The sequence below is a fragment of the Erpetoichthys calabaricus genome, chromosome 7, assembly GCF_900747795.2.
Source record: "Erpetoichthys calabaricus chromosome 7, fErpCal1.3, whole genome shotgun sequence".
Taxonomy (NCBI): domain Eukaryota; kingdom Metazoa; phylum Chordata; class Cladistia; order Polypteriformes; family Polypteridae; genus Erpetoichthys; species Erpetoichthys calabaricus.
Genome location: NC_041400.2, coordinates 1,240,337 through 1,256,966, shown reverse-complemented (window position 1 = coordinate 1,256,966; position 16,630 = coordinate 1,240,337). Strand labels below are relative to the sequence as shown.

General features: G+C 42.8%; 1 protein-coding gene across 2 annotated transcripts in view; it reads right to left on the bottom strand.

Annotated features, from left to right (window-relative positions):
* egf (epidermal growth factor) overlaps window positions 1-16,630 on the bottom strand; it is a 95,891-nt gene that overhangs the window by 21,164 nt on the left and 58,097 nt on the right. For both annotated transcript variants that reach the window (XM_028805107.2, XM_051929758.1), the window contains exons 15-19: window positions 16,080-16,220; window positions 9,996-10,142; window positions 5,399-5,518; window positions 2,776-2,901; window positions 255-377 (exon numbers count right to left, since the gene is read on the bottom strand). In XM_028805107.2, coding sequence (XP_028660940.1) covers window positions 255-377; window positions 2,776-2,901; window positions 5,399-5,518; window positions 9,996-10,142; window positions 16,080-16,220 — 657 coding nt within the window. The remainder of the gene's footprint in view (window positions 1-254; window positions 378-2,775; window positions 2,902-5,398; window positions 5,519-9,995; window positions 10,143-16,079; window positions 16,221-16,630) is intronic.

Genomic DNA, 16,630 nt, shown 5'->3' with positions numbered 1-16,630 from the left:
GCTTTACAAAAATAAATTGTATTGTACAAATGTGTTGTCAAGATTAACATGAGAGGGTGTTTCGTGACTGACGTAGTGGGTCTTATCTAAGTGACATCACTATTGCAGGCTGCAGTTAGGACCATCTCGGGTTACGTTAAAACATGGAAAATGAAGCAAAACAAAGTAACATCAGGATAAAACATTAAGTTTTAAGTAATAATTTAATTTCCCAAAATTTGAAAGTTGGCCAGTGGATTGAACATCAGACTCACCAAAACAGCTAAGGCCTGATCCGGAGAAGCCACTTCTGCAAGTGCAGGTGAAGTTTCCTTCTGTGTTTGTGCAATCGGCGTGTGGGTGACAGTTGTGGACACCAATGCTGCATTCATCAATATCTGCAAGACAAGTCAGGGGGGCTCACCTCCAGTCAGACATTAGAGAGGGGCAAAAATGGGGTGGATGGAGACTGCGATTCTAGGCTTTGAATTATGTCCATGCATTCAAAGCCTAAGCATTTCTCAAACAACCTTACGTTAAAACAACACAAATGCCCTCCTCTGTTGTTGACCACCATCCACCTGTGACCTTACTGATCTCGCTCTTCAACATTCAGTCCTGGCAAACTAAAAAGTACCTCGTAGTCTCTCACTGGAAAAAATACTGGACTGGATGGTGATGCTGCCTTCTTTACATACATTAGCAAGGATACGGTAATCAGGAATTGTGGGTAAGTTTTTAAAGCAATTATTATACTTTATTCTCTTCACTTCAGGGACCTAAGCTGAATATATATATTAGTGGCGGACGGCTGGGGGCCATGCCCAGCCGGGATGCCTGGAAAGACCCGGAGAGGGACTATACCTCCCCTGGGCCACGAGAGGGCAGCCGCCCTGGTTTGTATGGGGGCCACGGGAATGGAGCACAGAAGCTCAACCCTACTGGGGCTCATGGTCACCACAGGGGGGCCCCCGCAGGATTGTGGAGCCCTGGACATCAGCACTTATGCCACACCAGGAAGTGCCGCTGGAAGATCGTCAAGGAGCACTTGGAACACATCCGGGTGCTTATAAAAGAGGCCGCCTTTCTCCACTCAGGAGCTGGAGTCGGGAAGTGGAAGATGAAGCTTGGGAGGAAAGGTGGAAAGGAATACAGAAAGTAAAGGAAAGAAGGAACTGTGTTTGGGTAGATTGGTGCACTGTGTTGTGTGCAGGACATTTTGTGAGAATAAAACAGTGTGTGTTTTTGGACATCCAGTGTCTGTCTGTCTGTCTGTCTGTCTGCACCCACGGGCTGTCTTATCACTATGTTATATATAAATGATTATTTATTTAAAAATCTAGGATCAGTTGCAGCCAAAGATGGAAATTTTGATGCAGAAATAACCCACAGAATCCAGTGTGGATTGAACAATTGGAAGAAGGTATCAGGAGTGTTGTGTCAAAGAATTAAGTCAAGACACTGATAAGGCCAGCAATGAGGTCTGGAGCTGAGGCATGGCCAGCAGATGGAGCGTAGGAGAAGAAATTGGATGGGGAAAAAATGAGAATGTGGAGATGGATGAGTGGAGTTACAAAAAAGGGAAGAAACGAGACGATCAGAGGTACAATAAAAGTGGGAGAGACGTGCAAGAAGGTACAGAGAAGTAGGCAAAGGTGGTATGGACATGTGATGAGGAGCAGTAAGGAATCGTTGGTCAAAAGAGGGATTGGAAAGGAAGTCCAGGAGGAGAAAAAGTGAGGAGGCCAAGGTGGAGACGCATGGATAAAGTAAAAAGTTCGGAAGGAAAAAGGCTCGACTGAGGAGGTGGTGCAGGACAAAGCTGTATGGAGAAGGTTAAGCAGAAAGAAAAAATGAAGATTTATGGAGAAACAAGATGAAATTATATACTATATATAAATAAATAAATAATTATGTCTGCAAACTACCAATTGAATGTGAGAGGTAAACTCAGCTCTGCCTTCTAAACACTTCATGGTGTGCATGGCAGATTTTATTTTTTCATGATATTGATTCAATCTTCCTAGTGAAACAGAAAACAATGAACATCTCAACCGCATACCCCCTTGACATTTTGAAAGTGTCAAGTCCCGATTTTGCATTGAACCCCTTGTTCCCTCCAGTCATGGCTCCTCTCTCGTGCCCATAGGTTTCTACTGCAGATCTTTGATACTTTGAGCTGAAGCCATCATGAGCCGAGTAATTTGTGGATGTTCTGCACTATAAAGAATTTGCAGTTATCGTGTAGCTGTTGCTCATGATGGTCTGTCAGGTTGCTTTGTCTAACAAATTGATTTTTTTTAAATTAATTTTGCAGATTCAGGACTGATATTAGCATGTGTTTTTATTGTAACTGAATCGCTTACAAAATTAAATCCAACAGCCTAAAATAAAATGGATGTGAGGCACAAATGTAACCGAGTCCCTTTTATCTGTAGTCTGATAGTTGCTTTAGTAGCCTGTGGACTCCATATGGACCCCGACCCTGTCAGTATCAACCATTTGGCCCACTTTGTGTGAATATAAAGTCTTCTCTCATCCGATACAACACTGGAACTACCATCGGCTCCAAGCACTCCCAGTTATTAATGGATGGGTGTTTCAGGGAGAGCAGAACAGCACAGCACAGATGTTCATCTTGGCAAAGTCTGTTCTTCTCCTAAGGGGCATCCTTGCCACTTGTGATACCCCAAAACTGCTGTGTCATACTGTGACATCCCTCAACAGATCAACATTACTATGACATTCACTCCACGTGTGCATTCTATGGCAGAGATTCTCCACAGAGTTCCTTACCCAGACAGCTCACGCCATCCCCAGTGTATCCAGCATGGCACTTGCAGACGTAGCCTCCCTCTGTATTAATGCAAACTGCGAACCCCCGCTGACAGAGGGCAATGCCAGTGTAGCATTCGTCAATGTCTGTGGGGGAGAGAACAACACGTTTCAAAGGGGCCGCAACACATCACATCACAATATAACTTAACATCAGTTTCTCAAACCCTCTTTAATCGAGTCAGGGGTGCGGAGAGTCAGAGCCTGCTAAGATGACATTGGGTGCAGGGCAGAAACCAACTAGACAGGGTGCCAGTCCATCACAGAGCCCACTCACACACACACCCACCTAGGACCCCAATTAACTTAACCAGCACATCAGAAAGAGCGCGGAGAGGAACTGCCAGAAAAAAGAAAAACGGCCACACAGCCATTAGAGTTTGGTAATAAACTGTGATTAAACAGGGACTAGGAGATGGAAAGAGGGATGGTAATCAGAAATGGTCACTAAAAAGTTGTTACCAACAAGTCCAAAATGGTCAAGTAGCAAAAATAAAGCAGAAACCAAGAAGTTTAGTTAAAGATGAAGAGAAAAAGAGCAAAAGAACTGTCATTAAAAGTCAAGGTTCAAAAAAGTGGTGAGGGGAGATTCTAGGATTTATCTCAAGACTTGGACAGACCACAAACAGTTGCACCGTGTTTTATAGATGGAACACGATGATGATGATACGTCATGTAACACGTGATTGGCAAACAAAAGGGGAAATTGGCAGCACCCAAAAAATTCCAAACTGGCATCAGTCAACAAAATTAAATAAGAAAATGAAAATAAACAATATGACCAGGAATTAGCATGTAAAAAATAAACCGTATAATCAGGACATCCTGGGAATGTGGGACAGTAACTGATGAAGAAAAAAAAAAGAAAAAAAAAAAAACAGGCAACAGGCAAACACCACACAGAAAACAACCGAGACTCGGGGGTCTATGAGGGGGGCACAGATAACCTTTGTGCTAACACCCCACTGTGTCACAGCTAGCTGTTGTTCCTTGGCTTATGTTCAAGTATCTTTACTCTGCTTCAAGGGTACATTCCTTGTATTCTGTAAGTAGGACTCCCAGGGGGTGGGATCACCATAATGTCACTTCTCAGGGACAAACCCCCCCTGCATCAATCAGGGTCAAGTGTCTTTCATACTTAGTATTGTTTTCAATGATTCTAATGGTTTATTGGATTTTTCTCTCTCATATTTTTGCTGTTTTCTGGCTTGTAGATGCGGACTTCTTTGCTTTTTTGTCCTTCTCCTACATTTTCAATTATTTAAATAAATTCTTTAAAATAAAAGGGACTTTGTTCTATTCATTCCAAGCCAAATGTTTTTGGTAATCCTCTCCCTTGAAGGCGTTTTTGTGCATTTTGTGTATTTGAAATATTTTTAGACTTTCATAAGCCAGAGCCCTGTTTTGGTTCTGTGCAGGCCTTGAGGCCTCTTTTTTGAGTTTGGGGTATAGCTGATGGTATTTGGAGACCTCCTCACCCCTTTCACTTTGTGTCACTGGATCACTACACATGCTTCCCAAAAACATCTAATATATACACTGCACACAAAGCATGAGCTAATCCTGGATGGGATGCCAGTCCATCAGAGGGCCCCTCACTCTCACACACACCCACCCATACAGCTGCTCATATTTGGTTACATACATGGTAGGAAAACTCACACAGGTGAGCACACTTCAGGTTTGAACCCAAGACATTAGGTCTGTGAGGAAGCAGGGATGTCTTCCCAGCATAGATATTGTCAATATTGGGTGCAAGGTAGGAACCAATGCTGGACAGTGTGCCAGTGCAATCCAGGGCACAATCATACATATGCCCAGAGGGCCAATTTAAATTTGCCAGTCCTAAGATGTACATCTGCAGTGATGTGGGAAGAAAAGGGGAGTAGCAGGAGAAAAATTACTTGGTGTGGGATTTAAACCCAAAATGCTAGATTTGTGGGGAACCAGTACTAAGCACTGTGCCATCATCCCATTAACACTATCCATATATTCATTTGCTGAACTGGGTGTGCAGCTCAGTTTGTTTCAGAGGTGCAGGGGCGAGTCTCCCACTAGTTGAGACTGGATTATGTAGGGTCTCTCAACGTGCCGACGAGTATTTACAGTAAATGGAGTTTGCATTTGCATTTCTGTCTTCCACCAGCAGGGGTGCTCAGCAATCATTCAGTAGCAGCTGCTTTTTCTTCTTAATTTTACATTCAGCATAGATAAGAAAGGGACAGGTGGTGGATGGACAGAGTGCCCATTGCTTTAGTCTGGAGTAATGCTGTCCACACCAAGAAGGCCAGCCAGCAGAGTCTTCAGTAGCCTTTAAAAAGGGCCCATCTTCAAGGGTTCACACAGTTCCATTCCTGCTGTCAGTCAGTCGATAATAAATGGGTATTATGCTGCCACAGGTCAATCAGGAGGTTTTGCTGCATGTACACCGTGTCCTCAGGTATATTGTTTCCCCATTGCACCTACAGATGCTCCTGCCCTCAACCAACAACTGGCAGGCTGAGTTGCTTATTCCCTGCCAACCTGTCAATGTGGCTGTCTAGTCTGAGACACTCTAGTGGTGCTCTTGTCCCTCACAGCTTACCTTTGCAGGTGCTGCCATTGCCAGCAAATCCTTCCATACATTGACAAACAGCGCCCCCTTCTGTCAGGACACACTGAGCGTTAATGTCACACTCTTGTTCAGCACAGTCGTCACCTTCATCTGCAAAGAAGACAAAGAAGAAACAACAAACTCTTGCAGCTCTACTTTTAACAAGAAAGTCTGATGTCCTTTATATTGCAGCATCTCTCAGTAGGGATCAGCCCAAACACCGCCATCTTTGTCAAGCTTGAGTAACCATCAGTTTACCCGACATTGCCAGATGTATTCCTGTAATGTGAGGCATGTCATAGTAGTTAATCTTGACCTCGCTGACTTATTCACAAGACCGTCCAAGGCACCCTGACTTCAAATCATAAATATCAGATATGTTCAACATTTACGACTCCACACAGTGTGGTGCGAGGCCTGCTCGGGAGGTTTATACACAATGCATCTTGATGTCACGTTCGAAAGCTCGATGGCCAACGAGAAGCAAGCGGAGGAACCTAAACACACACGGCAGTGAAGACAGGGGACACTTTCTCCTGAACTTCAGATGGACTGAAGTGTTTGTATAAATAGACTTTTGACAGGATAGAGATAAAGAGTAAGCATTTTATATAAAGAATAGAGGTGCAGCAAAAATGGGTAGCAGACCATCATGGAAATTAACGACAATTCAGAGTCTGAAGACCTGAGTCAGAATGTAACCAAATCGGTCCATTCATTTTTTTTCCTAACAGTTGAGCCAAAATGTTAACCAGAATTTGTAACCAAAAACAACTTTACTTTGCTTAGTTTTTCCTTTGAGTTGCTTTAGCTCAACACAATCACAATTAACTGATTAATTAATAAGGGAAGGACCAGAAGAGGGGCAGGATCTTCCCCAGGATGATAAAGGGCAGTTCCAGAGCCATGGACTGCAGCACTTCTGTCACACAATCAGGAAGCACATTCGGGGAGCTACAAAAAGGGCCACCTCACGCCATTCGAGGAGCTGGAGTTGGGCGGCAGAGGACGAGGATGAAGAAGAAGGAGGAGGAGGACTGTGAGCACAGTGGGGTTTGTGCATTTGTGTTGTGCTGAGGACCGGAAGGCATTTTCACACAAGGGAAAAAGAAAATAAAAACCGCTGGTGTGCTTTTGGACAGTCGGAGTCCGTCTGTCTTTTGTCCAGGTGTCTTTCACACCATGAACATGCTTCTGAAGGTATATTTGATCAATAGTATTTTATTTGTCCAAGAAGAAACTTAGACTTTATATAAGTTCAAGAATTACAACAACAAACAACCACCCTCCTTAAAAATACACAAGAATTACAACAAAAGAAGAAAAACTTTTTTTTCCCAGTAAAGCACTATAAAAGTCAGGTTTCCATTGGTATGAAGGAGCCCCAGAAGTTTCTGGACAGACCTCCACTGAATTGTTTGTTGGCTAAAGTCCTCAATGTTGATGTGTCAAGGAGAGAATGTGCAGCTTTGTTCATAGTGGACATCAGTTTGGTCTTCATTCTCTCCTCCACTACTACCAATAGAAGATCCCAAGTACATCCCAATAACCGCGTCTGCCTTCCTCGATGTGGTGGGCCTCTCCTGAAATGAAGTTATCAGCCCAGCACACCACAGGTGGCACGTACAGACTTGTTGAGAATGTAAAGGATGTCAGTATCAACAATGAAGGAGTGCAGTCTTAAGAAACAAAAGAGCCAGATCTGCCCATTTTTATTTGGCTCCACCGTGTTACAAGACGGGTCCAGACGGTCACAGTGGTGGACCCTCACATGCCTGTAGTAGAGAATCACCTCCACATCCACTCCCTGAATAGCGACCGGGTGAAGAGGTCTTTGGTGTGGCCAAAGTCAATAGCAATTCCTTGATTTTGCTGATGCTGAGCTGAAGACAATGGGGGGGGAGACAACTGGGATGGGGTTACTTTTAGCCTATTTGAGATGAGTCAGTGATTCCAGAGAATTAAATTCACAGCAAAACAAAGAATCGTGAATGGTGAAATTCACACCACTGACCAAATAAGAATAGAGTTCAGTACATTTTTTTTTTTCTCACTGTATTTTCATCTCATCTGCAACCAAGTGCCAGTGCTGATGCAGGGACTACAGCTCCCATCATGCAGCTGGGGTACTCTGGAGCATCAGACAAAATGCAATATAAGAGAAAGGAAACCTGAGAGAACACACAATACAGTTTATTATTTTTTTTTAATCAAAACTTTCACTATTCAAGAAAGACAGTTACCCAACACTCCTATCACCCATGGGAAAAAAGTCATTGTCCTCAGAGTTGGTTACCACACCTTTAGGAGCAACTCAGTGCTTGCTATAATGTGATTTCAAGTCACTGTTAAAAAATTTCGTTCACTCTTCTTTAATTTGGACACAATGGTACAGTAGGTCTGCGAGTGCCAACTGCTCATTTCAACATCTCCATTGGGTTTGTCAGAACTTGGACTAGGCCTCTTCAAAAGTGCTCAGTCATTCATCTGTAGTCCTGCAGCAAAACCCAATGACAGCATCACGTAACAGAAAAATGAGCTGACATTCTGGTCAAGTTCCTTTGATAATGGCAAGTCTTCAGAGCATGTCCATCCCATTAGGACCTCAATGTTTCATTGCAGGTCTGATGTTTTTCTGCCGAGTGCCAGACACAGTAGGCCTTGTATAATTTTAAGAGTTTGGCTTTCGATGATATTTCAGAAAGTCTGAGGCTCTTCCAGGTGTTTCTCTACACTGATGTTACTCTTGGGTCACTCCTGTGAATACTGATGAGAACCAACCTTAGCTGAAGCCGGGAGGCCTGCAGATCTTTGGATGTTCACCTGATCCAGGTGTTCTCGCTTTGACCCTTTTTGTCAGGATGACTGTTCCAAATATTCACCATTAATTGATACAGGCTCTCAAGGTGGTGTGCTGGAATCCAAGGGCCTTAGAAATGGCTTTTTGTCACCCTTTCCTTTCCTGAATGAGCTTGTTTGCTCATCTTTCTGAATTTCTTTTGTTTGAGGCCTAGTGGTCTTGAAGAAACCTTGTGGTGGCTTTTCACTGTCATGATGAGGGTCAGTATGTGGGGAGATATAGATTAACAGGGCTGGCTAAGTTTATTCAGCCGACTTAAATAAATTAGAATAACTAAGACTGCAATTAACTGCCACATGTGTTGGATACCTTTATTAATTAGTAACATTGAAATGGTATTATGTATTCACCCAGGCTGTCTTTATCAAATGTTGAAGTTTGTATAAAGATCTGAAGCTATTCATTGTGACAAATATAAAGAAACAGGGGATATAAGGAAAGGGGCTAACACTTTTTCACAGCATGGTATTGAGCTTTATAACTTTTTTTCCCCCATAGAAAACACAAATCAGCATTAACAGGTAATTCCAAACTGGCCCCTCTGTGTGTGTGTGTGCGTGTCCTGCGATTGATCGGATGTTCTGCATAGGGCTGCTCTCCCACCCGGTGCTGCTGAGATAGGCTCCACGCCCCCGTAGCACTCACCTGGATTAAGCTGCTTTGGCAGTATTATGGTGCACACTGTAGTAAGTGATACGTATGCTGAAGTGTTACCACAGGGGGTTTCTTTTCACTATGCTTATGATGCCACTAAGGAGGAGGAGGTTAGGAGCACGCGCTGATACAGCCCACCACCAGTACAATACGTTGCTGCACCCACTACACAACGAAATAACTCGGGATCTCGGTTTGCAAACCCCCAGGCAGACACGCGGTCCATTCCCACCCTCCGGAAATGACCCTCTATCTGCCGCAGTCAGGTGTTACGTGAGCAACCCCTTGGTCTGGTCCAGCCACTCGGGTCCCCAACAATGAGGATCTTACAAGCTGGATCACCCTCGGGGAAACGCACCACATGGCCCTAGCGCCGTTACTGATGCTCCCTCACAATGCAGGTCATGTGCCTCATTCGGGACTCCATGAGCAACCACTAATTCGACACAAAGTCAAACCAACGGTACCCAAGAGACACAGTACCAAAGGAGTCCAGCCTTCATCTCAGGTATCTGGATAGCGTCCATGACTCGCAAGCAGGAAGCACCAGGACTCTAAAGACTTGGACCTTCGTCCTTTTGCATAGATATCGGGAGTGCCACACACCCCTTTCCAGCGACCTCATGACCCCCCCCCATGCTCTCCCAATCCATCTACTGATTTCATAGGAAGAGTCACCAGAGACATGAATGTCACTGCCAAGGTAAGTAAACCTCTCAACAAGGTCGACACTCTCTCCACAAACAGACACAGTGCTGATGGCCGTGCCCATGAGGTCATTAAAGGCCTGGCTCTTTGGTTTTTATCAGGACCCTCACAAGCCCAGACACTCAGACTCCTCGCTCAGTCTCTCAAGCGCCCTGATCAGAGCCTCCATGGACTCCGCAAAGATCACAGCATCGTCAGCAAAGTTAAAATCCGTGAACCTTTCTTCACCAACAGATGCCCCACAGCCGCTGGACCCCACGACCTTGCCCAACACCCAGTCCATACAAGCATTGAACAGAGTAGGAGCAGAACACACTGCTGAAAGACCCCATAATCAACTGGGAAAAACACAGAGGGTTAGCATACCTGAAATCATAATTTCCGCTTCCAGAGAGATCCTCAGGGAAGCGTCTCCTCCAGCAGTGGGACGTGTGACAGGAAATGCTGGACTGCCTTCACTGTTCAGTGGTGTATTTGATAAATTCAGCCTGTGAGAGTCGGGCTCATTGGACACTGGGAATGAAAAACAAAAATCAAAGTCACATTAAGAGAGTGACATTTTGTGACAGAAAAGGCACAGCAGGCCCAGGAGACAAGCCACAACATTCAGTGAAAATCCTGCGTTTCCTTGAACTGTGTTCTTATTTACTTGTCCAACTTTTATATAAAATAAAGAGTGAGAAGAGCCCAGAGGCATGAGGTCCAAATGGACTGAACAGACAGCTGCACGGAGCGATGGGGCCAGATGGTGGTCAGTGCTTGTTATGGTGGTAAACCTCAGACCCATTGGGGGACATCAATGCTGATGACAGTTATCGGGTTCAATGCAGACACACTCCATGCAGTGTTAACAGAAGGGTATCCATATTTCACAGAGAGGAACCAGAAGGATAGTCAGGCCCTTGGCTGCAGCAGTGGGAGACATGAATGCCCATGTGCAGGTGGCAAAGGACCCTCAAGCAGGGAAAGAAAACTCGGAGTGTGGAAGTCCACTGAAATAAACCGACTACTTGTTAATGTTGGCCTTAATACACGGTGCTATATCTCATCCAGAGTAAACTCTTAGTTACACAGAACTGTGCTTGAACCTTTGACATGGCCACGTGTGACATGTTCTGGTCATTGGGTCGGGTCCTAGGAAAGCAACACAATAAGAAGAGCAGAAACCCTGAAGAAGATTGTGTGTTTCACATTGACGTTGCTATTTAACACTGTAAAGAAGCGCATTGATGGGTTTACATGCTGGCTGGGAGACCATTATCATGAACAGATAGTAGGAGACTCCTGCCAGGGCTGTGTGTTCCACCAGAAAACTGGGTGGTGGCACCCCTCTGGTTGAGCTCCCATTTGGACATCCACAGGCCTACATGAGAGTTGCAGTCCCAACACCCAGCTCAGTTGTGATCCTCTGGAGGAAGCTGCTGGGGAGACCCCGCTCTGTCCTGCAGATGTGAGGCCTGCTTTGCACCCATGAACGCACAGAGCCCTATATACCCACTTCTCTTAGTTTGATCACAAGCCATCACTTGCACCTATCTGGCCATCTGCTTTTGTTACTTTGTCATTCCAGCATATTAGTGAAACATGACCTTACTAATTTGTTCCATTTATTTACCCATAATGCATGTTAAGCTCACAGGCCTGTAGTGACTTGGATCAGTCCGATCACCTTTTTTACATCTAAGTTCAGAGTTTTCAGAGGGTACAGTAATGTTTGAAAAATGCAATTCAAGAATTTCTATTCCTATTCAGTAACCTAAAATATGGAGGACACCGAGATGTTAATTAATGTATTTATTTCTAGTACTTATGTATTGTGTTATTCACAGGCTGTCAAATCATTCTTTATTCTGCTTTAACTAATTCAAAAAGCTGCTTCAATTATTAAAACAAGAAATAGACAATCTGACCACACAACCCTAGTCCTCAACTCATTATAGTGGCTTCCAGTTAAGTTTAGGACGGATTTCAAATTCCTCCTTTTACATATAAAGTCTTAAATGGTGGCGGCCCAGTTTACTTATTTTAACATTATTTACAAACCAGACTGCACAGTAAGATGTTAGCCTGCAATAAAACAACAGCTGGAAGTCGAGCTTTTAGCTACAGGGCCCCAAAAGATGTTGAATGGTCTGCCTGCTTACATAAGAGGTGCCACTTTGGTCTCAGGACTTTAGTTTGGCACCCCTGACTAAAGTGGATGATTAGCTGTCCATATTCCATCTCTGTTCGTTATCCTTTTGTACAAAAATATACAGAATTCAAATCACTAACCCTCTTCTATTCTGTTGCACCTTCTCTGTGTCCTAATTGGTGCCAAGCTGTTTTCTTGATTATGAAAAGACACCCGAGATACAGGAAACCTTAGACTCGATAGATAGAAAGTACTTTGTACTTCCTTAGAAGGCTGGCGTCCTTCAACATCTGCAATAAGATGCTGCAGATGTTCTATCAGACGGTTGTGGTGAGCGCCCTCTTCTACGCGGTGGTGTGCTGGGGAGGCAGCATTAAGTAGAAAGACGCCTCACGCCTGGACAAACTGGTGAGGAAGGCAGGCTCTATTGTTGGCATGGAGCTGGACAGTTTGACATCTGTGGCACAGCGAAGGGCGCTGAGCAGACTCTTGTCAATCATGGAGAATCCACTGCATCCACTAAATAGTATCATCTCCAGACAGAAGAGAAGCTTCAGTGACAGACTGCTGTCACCGTCCTGCTCCACTGACAGACTGAAGATCGTTCCTCCCCCAAACTATGCGGCTCTTCAATTCCACCCGGGGGGGTAAACATTAACATTATACAAAGTTATTGTCTGTTTTTACCTACATTATTATCAATCTTTAATTTAATATTGTTTTTTGCATCAGTATGCTGAAGCTGGAGTATGTGAATTTCCCCTTGGGATTAATAAAGTATCTATCTATCTAGAACGGTCCTGTCATCAGATTAGCCTGCCCAGTGACCAGTAGGGGGCGTGTGGCCAGTTGGTCTAGGTCTCCATCACTGTGAGTGTGTCCGTCAGATCAACATGTTTCCCTCTCTCTGTTGTCAGCTTGCCTTAGCTCAACAATTCACTAATGGACAGAGTGCTGGGCTCCATTTATGTTAATATGCGTCAAACCCATTTGTTTTTTCTGTCTGTTTAAACGAGTCCATGTTTTTATGAGTATTCATTATGTTATTAGAAGTACTGGTGGACTTGTCACCGTGCTCTGTGCCTGCACTCAGTGAAGGGTGCTATGCAAGATTAAGCTTTTAGCTCAACAAATTCATAAACAAGAAGTTCACAATGCAATACCAGTAATCACCAACAAGAATGGAGAAGAAATCATCGACCATAATAAAATAATGCACACATTTAGAGATTACTATAAGTCTTTATATTCCACTGAGCCCAAAGAAGACAACACGCAATCTAATGCATTTCTGGATAATTCACAAATACCACAAATAGATGCTTTAAGTGCTGAGGAACTAGATAAACCTCTAACGCTAACAGAATTACTAGACGCTATAAAGTCACTACAAAGCGGGAAATCATCAGGCCCTGATGGTTACCCCGTAGAGTTTTATAAGAAATTCTCCACTCAGCTAGCTCCACTCTTATTGGTAACATTTACAGAAGCTAAAGACCACCAAATACTACCTCAAACATTTCGACAAGCATTAATCACCGTCTTTCCTAAACAAAATAAGGACTTGTTACAATGTGCATCATATAGACCAATTTCACTCCTGAATAATGATGTTAAGATACTCTCAAAAATCCTAGCTAGAAGGATGGAGAAAGTGCTGCCCTCGGTAATATCACAAGATCAAACTGGATTTATTAAAGGCCGACATCTATCTTCAAATCTCCGACGCTTGTTTAATGTTATATATTCACCAGCAAAATCAAACACCCCAGAGATATTACTATCCTTAGACGCAGAAAAGGCATTTGACATGATCGAATGGAATTACCTTTTCACTGCATTGGAGAAATTTGGGTTTGGCCCGAATATTTGTGCTTGGATTAAACTACTGTATACCAGTCCAGAAGCTTCAGTTTGTATTAATAACATTTGCTCAGACTACTTTAAACTAGAACGTGGTACCAGACAAGGATGTCCCTTGTCGCCACTGTTGTTTGCAATCGCTATTGAACCACTGGCGGTTCACTGCCGAAATTCTCATCAGATAAAGGGGATTGTCAGAGAAGGACTGGAACAGAAAATTTCTCTATATGCAGATGATATGGTCTTATATATATCGGACCCAGAAAACACTGTCCCTGCTGTTTTAACAGCACTAACAGAATTTCAAAAGATATCTGGTCTTAGAATTAATCTGAATAAAAGTATACTCTTTCCAGTGAACTCACAAGCATATAATATTAAATTAGACACCCTACCTTTTACCATAGCAGATCAGTTTAAATACCTAGGGGTAAATATCACAAGTAAACATAAAGCTCTTTATCAACAAAATTTTGGCGTCTGTATGGAAAAAATTAAGCAAGACTTGCATAGATGGTCAACCCTTCATCTCACTCTAGCCGGAAGAATTAACAGTGTTAAGATGAATATCCTTCCTAAACTTCTCTTTTTATTTCAAAACATTTCAATATATATCAATAAATCGTTTTTTAAACAGTTAGATTCAATAATAACCTCATTCATTTGGAACTCAAAACACCCACGTATCCGAAGAGCGACCCTACAAAGACCTCAGGCAGAAGGTGGCATGGCTTTACCTAATTTTCAGTTTTATTACTGGGCAGCAAACATACAAGCCATAAAAACCTGGACACAAATAAATGCACATACACAGGCTTGGTCTGCAATAGAAGTAAAATCCTGTAGTACTTCTTTATATTCCCTGTTTTGCTCTCCAATAAATGAAAGTTATCGCAAATATACTAATAACCCAATTGTGCTTTACTCACTCAGAATATGGAACCAAATTAGGAAGCATTTTAAGATGGAAAATCTTTTATCAGTGGCACCTTTGCAAGGGAACCACCTCTTTCAACCTTCGCAAGTATATCCAGTTTTTAATACCTGGAAAAGTTTTGGGATTAAAATGCTCAGAGATCTTTATATAGACAACATATTTACATCTTTTGAACAATTACGTTCAAAATTTAACCTCCCAGCTACACATTTCTTTTACTATCTTCAAATTAGAAATTTTGTTAAACAGAAATTGCCCGATTTCCCCCACCTTGCACCCTCCACAATGCTGGAAAAAATACTGCTCAATTCCGAGGAAACAAACACTATTTCCGCAATATATAAAATCTTATTAGAGTCCCTACCTTTCAAAGATCCAAGAGGACATTGGGAAGAAGATCTCTTAATCAATATATCAGAAAAGGAGTGGAAGGTAGCAAAGCAGAGAATTCACTCGAGTTCTATATGCGCAAAGCATAGAATTATTCAACTAAAAATTATATATCGAGCTCATCTGTCTCGCTTAAAACTGTCCAAAATGTTTCCAGGCCAGGATCCAACCTGCGAGCGCTGCAACCAAGCTCCTGCCTCACTGGGTCACATGTTCTGGGCCTGCACCAAACTAACATCATTTTGGACAAAAATTTTTAAGTGCCTCTCAGACAGCCTTAGTATCACAATCCCTCCTAACCCACTAACAGCTGTGTTTGGTGTCCTTCCAGATGGACTTGAATTGGAGAAGGACAAACAAACGGTGATTGCATTCACTACACTCTTGGCACGCAGACTTATTTTGTTAAATTGGAAGAATCCTAATTCTCCTCTTATAAGTCAGTGGGAAACTGATGTTTTATATTATTTGAAATTGGAAAAAATCAAATTTTCAGTTAGAGGATCTGTACAAAATTTTTTCAAAACTTGGCAGGATTTAATCAATATTATTTTAGAATAAGAGAATTAACTATTATTGTATTTAACTCCCTTCTCCATCTCTTATTTATATAGATATTTACTTCTCCCCTTCTTTTGTCTAATGTTGCCTTATTAAAAAGCTTAAAGAAATTTTCCTTTAGCTAAGCTCTCCTTCTCAGGGATGGGGTTTGATTTGTTTTCAAATTTGTTGGGTTATAAATGGATCTGTTTGTATGGAATGATTACAATGAAAATTAATAAAATAAAAATATAAAAAAAAAAAAAAAAAGATTAAACCGATTGAAGTGACCTCCCTAAGCATGACAGATTAAATATCATTTGGTCCTGAAAAATTCAGCCATTTTAATCTAAGGCACGCTTCTCTCTCTGCAATTTATAAATCCCTAAGTACCTCCTTACCAATCCTCATTACTTTTGGGAAGTCATCAACTTCTTCACACGTGTGATCTTCACAAATACTGTACATGTGTTTAGTGCTTTCACTAGCTCACTGTCTGCATTTTCTAGTTCATCCTTACTGTTCCTAATTGTTGTTCCTTTACTACTAAGATCCTGACAGTTCATCACCTCAGGCTTGTACTTACATGGAACTGACTCCGAGCGATAACAAGACCGGCCATCGGCACCCTTTAGAAACTGTGGGTGACACGAGCAGTGAGCCACGCCAAACCTGTTGTCACACTTGTGGCTGCATCCGCCATTATTGGACAAGCAGGGGTCAGCACCTACAAGCAAATCACACATTAGTTTCATGTCCAGCTCTGACAACACACTTGAATATCTACAGCCAATATATTGACCCTGTAATATGCTGGGACAAGTTTTTGTTCCTCACTACAGGGACTTGACCTCCATGTTTTTTGCAGTGTTGATTCCGTAGTGAAAAAGACAGGAATATTTGAAGGCTCTATGCTCTATGGTGATACCATGGGGTCAGCTACCTCACTTACACTGCTCCATCCTCCATCACGGGCTGTCCCTGCAGCCATGACCCTCTGAGCCTATGTGCAGTGGGCCATTTTCCACTATAGCCCCACCTGGTGGTCATTACCCTAAAGACTTGAGCCCACTATCTGATGCCGTCCTTTGGAAGCTATCAGAGCCCTCAATGGCTATGCTCATGCTGCTGGTCAAT